This window comes from Ochotona curzoniae, unplaced genomic scaffold (genome assembly GCF_017591425.1).
Source record: "Ochotona curzoniae isolate NIBS_2020 unplaced genomic scaffold, NIBS_Ocur_1.0 contig_291, whole genome shotgun sequence".
Classification (NCBI taxonomy): Eukaryota; Metazoa; Chordata; class Mammalia; order Lagomorpha; family Ochotonidae; genus Ochotona; species Ochotona curzoniae.
In genome coordinates this window covers 6,341,300-6,350,208 of record NW_024465649.1, presented here as the reverse complement: position 1 = coordinate 6,350,208, position 8,909 = coordinate 6,341,300, and the positions used below count along the sequence as shown (strand labels likewise).

The 8,909-nt window shown below is 38.5% G+C and overlaps 1 protein-coding gene across 1 annotated transcript in view; it reads left to right on the top strand.

Annotated features, from left to right (window-relative positions):
* The first annotated feature begins 1,955 nt into the window (after positions 1-1,955).
* Positions 1,956-8,909, top strand: part of NFIA (nuclear factor I A) — a 589,215-nt gene continuing 582,261 nt past the window's right edge. The window contains exon 1 of the mRNA XM_040978451.1: positions 1,956-2,051. Within this exon, the coding sequence (XP_040834385.1) occupies positions 1,956-2,051 (96 nt within the window). The remainder of the gene's footprint in view (positions 2,052-8,909) is intronic.

The window sequence follows — 8,909 nt, the reverse complement described above, 5'->3', positions numbered from 1 at the left end:
CCTTAAGAATATTAGCAATATTCCCAGTTGGTACTAATTTCCAGTACCTACCCTACTTCCCCATATGATTAGAAGAAATCCCATTATGATGAGGCATAGAAAAAAATAATACATGTGATTCATTCCCAGAAACACACTTTAAAGTGGAAAACACTTCAATATTTGCTTCAACAAAATTATTTTAGTCAAAACAGCTACTTACTATATTATCTTGTTGTTAACTGGCTAAAATAAAAAAAGTCAGAAACAGAAAAAAAAATGCCACCAAACTTAACCTCTTTGGGACTCAAAATACAATCTGCATAAATTTAACCGATAACATAAAAAAAATATGATCAGAAAAAAATTTCCTTTATATAGTTGTGCTACAAATACACAACTTTGTGTGTAATCACAGCCCAACTGCCCCCAGGAACAGTGGCAGAATCCTCCCACTCCACCTGCTGCCCCACAGTCAGGGTGCCGTGTTATGGATAACTGTGGAATTCCACTGCTAGGTTTTTGGAAATCAAAGAATTACTTATAGTCAGAAAATATTAGGATGCACTAATATTTGGAACACTATCTTTTTTAAAAAATACTCTACAATGTATTATACACAAAAAAATTAACGGAGGGAGGACAGAAAATTTTCATATTTCCCACAGTTTCTACAGTTCCTGATTCACAGTTTGAAAGAACAAAATTTAACAAATGCAAGTGATTCTTTCTCCTTCCTTAATCCTCGATAAATTAACCTGAAACTCAGCAGTTGCCTGGATTTTCCTCACTTGAAAAAATGTTGTTTTACAGTCCATCTTACTGGTAGCTCTATATTGTGTTTATTTTTTTAATGGTTAAAAAAAAAAGTAAAAGATGTGTGGTTAAAAAAAAATAATTCCTGAGAGAAAGATAGCTAAACAGCAAGGAAATCAGAAATTATTTTCCCTGATTAAAAATGTTAATGTCAAGTTCAGCCTGAATTGTGTTAAAATGAATTGATAATAAGCAATTACAAAAAAAAAAAGTACAGAATTAAATTGTTTAGAACATATCAAAAAATGTAGCTGGCATATAACCTAGCCTAGACTGGGACTCATAAAATACCATTAATGCATGTATTTATTCATATGAAAACACCCATCTAAACACAACGCCAATCGAACCAAAAATCCAGGACTTGAACAATTGTTGCCTCATGTTTACACTCCTTCAGCACCTAACTCAGTAGCAAATTACTTTTTTAAACATAACATGAATAAAGAAGGAGAAATAATTATTGCAAACAATTTTTTTTTAGTCCTTGGAAAACCTGTTTAGCTGCCCCCAGATTTAGTTTTCGACTTTTTTGCTTTGCTTCCAGCAAAGATGTGTACGACAGCAAAACTGAACTAAACATTTTTTTTTTTAATGCACAGCTCACGTTCTTGCAAAAAAAGTGGCTGTGAAAAACAGATACTGAATCAGACTTAGAGTAGAATGGGGGGCGGGGGAGGGGGGAAGCCCAAAACATTGCATGATAGTCTCTAAGCAGTTCCATCTGTCAAGCAGAAATTTTAGGCTAATAGCCTGTGGCGATCTCCCTCCGCAGTCCACTACCTGCCTTTGTCCTATTAAATCTCTTTATTCTCCTTAAAAAAAAAGGAGGGGGGGTGGAGGATTGGTTGTTGGAAGGAAAGGAAAAACCTTGCAGACCAAAATCATCTGAGTGATGAAGCCCTAATTTCAACCACCTCCCTTTGATGTGAGGCAGTGGGCTCTTGTTTTAACAAGGAGAGAGAAGACAGTGCTAGGAGCAGAAGACTTTTCATCTCCACTTCACCTTGCCACTGGGTCTGTGAGAGATTGGTTCATTGTCAAGGAGATTTTTTTTTACCCATGATTCCATATGGTATGGACCGGACTACATGTTGCCCCACATGCCACTGCAAATGTTTTCTCAATTAGGTGTCTTATCTCCCGTGAGTTAGCATCAGATGAAGCTTGCTGACAGCGTAATGGCAGGGAAAGCTTCCGACGGCTCCATCAAATGGCAGCTCTGCTACGACATCTCGGCCAGAACTTGGTGGATGGTGAGTTGGCAGCCGGGCTGCTTTTTTTTTTTTTTTTTCTTTTCTACTTTCCCTCCCTCTTTGACAAAATGTCCCAGACCTCACATTCATCAAATTCACATTTGATTTTTTTCACACTCTTCAGTGAGGCAGCCTCACACTGCCTCCTCTTGCCATCCTCTCTACCACTCTGCGATTAGAGTTCCTAGGAATGCCTGCCCTGGTTCTCCATGGGACACTATTTGGAGTTTTTTTTTTTTTTTCTTTTCTTTCTTTTTTTAAGAGCATAAAAAGTTTTAAGGTAGAGGTTGGTGTTTCAGCCAAGCTAATCTTGGAATTTTTAAAAAATGAGACATTTGTCTTACCCCCTTGCTCCTTGTCTCAAGTGTCACATCCCCTTTACTTTTGTCTCAGGGACTGTGGGGTGCATGGCTTTCCTTGGTTGTGGTGTTTTTTGTGGAAATGTGGTCGGCACTGGGGAGAAGCAAACCCTCTGTGAATTGTGGTCCCTGTTCATTAATTAGAATACCTAGAATCACCTGTGAGAGCATTCCGGCTCTCCCTTCTCAGTCTTTCGTCAGGGCACCCCTAACTCTCATCCAACTTTGTTTATATCAGAGCATGTCTTCAGTCTTTAGCAACTCCAGCTCTGGGTGGAAAAAGACACACACACGCTGTCTTTTGGGTACTCGGAGTACAAATAAAGTTTTAATAAAGTTCTATCGCACAGCTGTGGAATGAGTTAACTCACATGTCATGGTCAACCAGGCCAGACAACCTTTGACATCTTGGATCTGTAAGAGGTAGAGTGAGTTGGGAGGATGCACAATGGCTCATTGTCACAGGAGATGCAAGTCCTGGGAGGAAGAGAGTCCTCAAATCATGACCACCCTCGTTAGGGTGGTGTCCGTTAAGGATTAATTCGTTAGTACTGCATTTCTGGTTTTCCGTAATTATTATTCTTGTGGCAAGCGTGAATTCTTGCAGGGAGTGAAAAAAAAAAAGTTTGCTGCCAGGACAATGCATGTATTATCCGTTCCTAAGTGGACCGTGAACTTCAGCTCGTTTCACATAGATATCAGTTTAAGAAAAAAAGAGAATGAGAGAGAGATGTTGAAGGGGGGAGACTGGCGAATGGAATTACAAAACGGAGCATGGTCGGTTTCACTGTAGGATCTGCGGAAAGAGTTCCACTTTCCCCTTCCTGGATCAGTGGTGGGATCATTGTGGCAAGCTTTAGCAATGCGGAGGACCGAGAGACTATTAAAACTGAGCTCCCGCAGGACCGCATTCGGCTGCTTCTTGGGATGCAGTGTGTTCATTCTAAGGACTCTTGAGTTAAAGTGGTTGTGGGTATGTGTGATAATGTGTGTTTTAACTTGAAATTTCTTAACTAGGCACTAGAAACTTTACCAGTGATTCTAGGACCGTGTTACCTGCAGCTTTTAGACAATTAGACAGGAAAGAGACTGTCCACGTCAACCCTGAACTTTTATTCAGGGTACTTATTTTCCCACTGTAGTCTCTGCCAGCAAACAAAGATTTACTTGTGTGCTTTGAAATTGCCTATTGCTTCACCTTACGCAGTTTGTTAAACACCAGTAACGAATATACTGATTGGTTTAGCTGTTAGTTTCTAAGTGTGGTGGTAAGTGTTTTTAAAAAAATGATGCTGATGTCATGCTCTGAGTGAGACATTCTATTTCCTTGTATTTCAAAAGTTCATGATTTTATAGACTGTAACTTTTTATAGGAAATTGTGTCATCTTTTTTTTTCTTGCAAAGATCACCAAATGCTTCTCTCTTTTTTATCTTTTAACTTGGAAACTGTCATTCTTTTTTTCTATAAAGTTTACTTGGGAGTTGCTTTTCCCTGAGAATTATTTTACAGATGTTTTACCGCAGGGAATATAACATATAAAAGTGGTGGAAACATGTGGCAATGCAGTTGACTAAAAATAAACAATGCTGAACGCTTCCCTGCTGCTGTTTAGGCTGCACTCTGTAAGGAAGTTCCTCCCAACTTCAATGCTGCTTGGTCCTTACTTTGAAAAGGGTGAGAGCTCAGAGCACTCTTTGAAGAAGTTGTAGAAGTTACCATAAGGAATAAATCGATCCCTTGAAGGTACTACATAACATAGCATTTTAGATGCCAGTTACATATAAATCTAAGGTAAATTTCCCTTTACTGGTAGGAAGTTGCAGACTTGAGGAAAAGGAAAGGAGACTAATTAAGATAATGCAGATTTCGTATTTTCCCTCAGGTCTGTTCTTGGATAGTACCGAGTCCCCTTTCCTTCCATGCCCCTATTCTTTACCCTGAGCAATTTCCCCACTTCCCTTCAAAAAAAAAAAAAAAACAAGAGCAAAAAACTTAAACTTCCCCTGGCTGATATGCTTCTTTAACCAAAGGACAGTACAAGATCCTAGTTTCACACTAAAGACAAATAAAGCTTTAAAATTACCTCATGCATCATCTGGCTGCACAGACTCCGGGCTCATAGTGGGAACCTCCGGCTTGGTGCTCCCAGCATACAAAGGCAACTCATTGAATGCCCCCTCCGCCCGGGCAGGCTCAGCCTCAGCTGCCAGCACTGGGATATGCAATTTTGCTTTTTAATGAATCGTAAACAATTTGTATGGCAAATGAGTTTGTTTGTTTTAGTTTGGGGGCATATGTTGAGCCAGGTTGTAGTCCGTCATTACCTACTGGGAAACTTTAGGTGAGACCTCACTGAGCCCCTGATCGTTTTTTTTGTTTGTTTGTTTTTGTTTTTCTAAATAATGCAGACGAACTAAGATGAAAGAAACTGGTTAATAAAAGCCCGAGAATAACAACCTCTCTTCTCTTTCTTTCCTTCTCTACCCCACCCCCCCATAACTCACTCCAGCTTACAGTAGCGTTCTAACTGCACTTTCTGATAACTGTGAATCAGTTGGCCAGATGAATCTCATTCCTTCCAAGCGAAACAAATTTAGCCCTCTTAAGAAGACTACTTTTATTTAAGAAATTATTTTACAATGTGAAATACTGAAAAGGGCCATTTCTTTATTTTCTTTTAGTTCATTCCACTTTGGTTAAAACCTCCAGGGACATGAGATTTAAGAAAAGATAAACACATTTTTATATCAAAATGGAACAAGAAAGTGGTCCTGATACTCAAAAGACAAATGAAAACTTTCATTCAATCCCAAAGAGTTGTAAACAACTTAGAAGTTAACAGGCGGCCAGCGTTCCAGCATGTACAATTTTAACAGTAATTACCTTTGGCGCTGCCACTTATGAGAAATCTTTTGATATCTGAACCACTTCTCTAATGCTTTAATCATGCAAATCAAGAAATAGATATTACATATCAACTTAATCTAGCTATGTTGTGACATCTCAGGTTGAAACCTTCCGATAGAAAACTAAAGAAAATCCTCTTGACATTTTTCTTCATTCCAAATGAAATGGGAGCGCCCTGAATGCGTGCATGCGCTTCAAAACCCGATGCTGTCCTGTGGAATTACCTCCCTACATGGCACTGAGATGATGGCAGGATAAACATTCTCCTCTCCATAGTGACTTAGCGATAATGCTTTATGAGATTATTTTCCTGTGAATTACAAAATGCACTTGTCTTGCTTTGGCCATCTCATTCAAAAAGTCATGCTGATTACAACGTGAAGCTTCCCAAATCATCCTATAACTTCTCAGAGCCCATTCCAGATCCCTAAGTGATTATTTGGAAGAGTATTCTCTTTAGAAAATGCCGCACAATTTTTCATCCAGTAAATGTCTTACTTAATCTAGATTTTTACATCCCCAAAACCTTGTATACTAGAAAAACACTTGAATAAGCATATGTTACATATTGCAGCGCAATTGCCTGTTTTTAAAATTACACATGCAAAAAGTTACAAGGTACTTCTGTGAAATACAGTACTGTGTTCAGCACTTCAAAAAGAAAAAGCCTGCACTCCAGCCTAGTCCCAAATATCTGACAGTCTTAACTGCTGCAGACACAAAATTAAGAACTCATATTTCGTGGAAACTATTTGTTGTTATTTGCTTGATTTCATGTCTTACATTGTAGTAATCATTTCAAAATTTTAGATGTTAATTATCACTGACCAACTTTTGTCAGTGTTTGTTTTCTATATTCCATAAAAACATTGCCTAATGAAGATTTGTCTAGGGATCTGCAGCTCTTTCATAATAATTAGAAAAATAGCTTGAAAATTATTACAAAGGCTATAAATGAAAAGACTTAAAATATGGAGTTTAAGTAACTAATAAGTGTATAGTCTCAGCACTCAGTGTAGTTTTAAGATGCCATGATAACTAAAGACATCAGTTTTTGAATATTTCACAGTGAAGTGTCTGTACCTAAGCTTATTTTTAGATGCACATTTTTTTTTTACTTTCATTCACTATAATAATGTTTAAGTGTATTGATTTCTATGAATACACATTAACGTCAAGGTTTGGTGGGTTTTTTTTTTTTTTTACACTTTTAACACTTTCTCACAGCATTAGCAGGAATCAATGACAAACAAAATCTGAATGGTGTGGGATTGTTTTAATTTTCTCCCCGTGCACTATGTTATTCTTATCATTTTCTAGATTATCCTTCTACAACATCTTCAAAGTGCCATTCACTAATCTGAGAGACACAAATACACTTAACTATGTTCCAGTTTTTTTCCTTTAAATCTAATTTTGATCCAAATGTACTTCATTCAGAAATGTGATTGGTTACTGACCAGCCTATATACTTCCACTATCTTCTCAACAATCTTGATTTCCTGTTGTTATGCTCATATTTCTCCCGTGAACTTCAGACAGTGAAATAAATGCTTTGTCCTTAGTTATTTCCTAGTTGATTTTCCTTCACCTGTCCTGAATATCGTCAGGAATGTTTCTAATTTAAAACCAAAAGAATCAGGGGCTGATTAGAAGACAGGAAATTGGAGGATTAAACTGTCTGGTGGCACTTCCTTTACTTATCAGCACTCAGTAACTCACTCTCGATTACCAACTCAACAGGACAGATTTTACAATGCATTGTCCTGCTGGATGTTTACACAGTGTATGTGAGGGGGCGGGGAGTGTACCCGTGTGTGTGCGCCCGTGCACGGGAACACACCCGTCTCTCCGTGTGTGCACTTGATGAGTATGAAGGGGAAAGAACCAGCAGCTGGTAGTTGTAAGTAGAAGCTTTTAAGTGGAACGGATTTAGACCAAAGGGGCTTATACTATGAGCATGAAAGTTCATTCAAAGACTATAATCCCAAGATATTCTCTAAACTTTCTTATGAAAACGGTTCTGTGATATTCAATAAAACAATGAAAAACTATGAGGAAGATGGCAAAATATACTATTTGGAAAGGAAACTAGAATGCAGCAAGTTTTACACAGTCTGTCTCTCTTCAACACTGCTCAGATTCCAAACACCCATAATACCGAGTGAGTAGAGGAGGGAATCCATGGATAGAATAACCTCCCAGGGTTCCAAAGTCATTCTGAGATCCCCTGGCACTAAGTGGGAAAGGAATCTTTCTTTCTGGGACAGCAGATCTGAACGCTCCAGATGAGCATAAATGATGAAACAGGTGCTAGGGACAGTGAACAACACAGCAGATCCAGACGAGCAGTTCAAGATCCAGCTCGTACGATCAGATCACATACAAGGAAAAATAAGTAGTCAATAAGCCACTGTTTTAGTTTTTACTGTGTCATTATTTGCTGAACTGTGTTCTAGAAAACAGGATGAGAATTCTTTTTCTAACTTTACTCTTCACACTTGTCTTGTCCTGAACAAGTATTTTTGGTTTGGATGTAAGACTGAGTGGATGAATATGTAGCAGGTTTTCCTGCTTCTAATTACAGTGATATGCACCGCTGAGGAATGTGGATGAGCTAGAAAACTAAACTGCTTGGTGTCCAGCATCTATTTTCTGATACTATACCATAATACTTGAAACTTGGTAATCTATCAAGAACAGAAATGTATTTGACTTGGAGGGCTGGAGGCTGGAAAGCCCAGAAGCGATGTGCCAGCATGTGTTACACACTTGTTTGTGTTATAACGTGGCAGACAGCACGTGCTGAAACAGAGCAAATCAGAGGGGCCCTATCCTCCCACCATAATCACTTCTCAAAGATCGCATCTCCTAACACCCTTAACACATGGATGTGAGGATTCTACCACATGAAGCTTTGGGGGACACATTCAAACCAAAGCAGTGGCTTAGACTGGTAAAGCCGAAAGTTAAAATTCAGGGGCTTCTTCTGGCAGTCTGAGATTTCCTTCATTTATTCACCAGACCACAATAGGATCCCTACCAAGGGATGGAGAGGAAAGAATCCACTGCTACATCTGCTGGCCCTCATCATTCAAGCCTAAAGGAACTAAGGAATCCTTTCCTCTGGCCCCAATTGAGTATGTGATCCTAACAGATATGCTCAGTTGACAACTATTTGCTAGAATCTGGGATAGGTGCTTTGCACATATTTGTTTTCATGGACTCCACACCACAAACCTATGAAAGAAATATTATTGCCTAAACGTTATGCATTAGAAAATAAAGAAACAGAAAATGTTGTCCAAGATTGTGCACATATTGAGGAAGAGCTGAGGCATAGGGTACCCAGGCTTATCTCATACCCAACTGGTGTTAAATGGATTCCTTCTTTCAGTGCTAATATATAATGCTATTCACAGCTTTGCAGGAGTAGGACTATTTATTTTGCAATAATATTTTGGATACACGAGTCTGTTTTCCAATGTAAGAGAGGCAGAAAAAAATAAAATCTTTCAAAAACAACATGCATATACCAGTTTTCCACACTATTATTAAATAATCAAAAACTTCAGTCTCATCAACAAAGA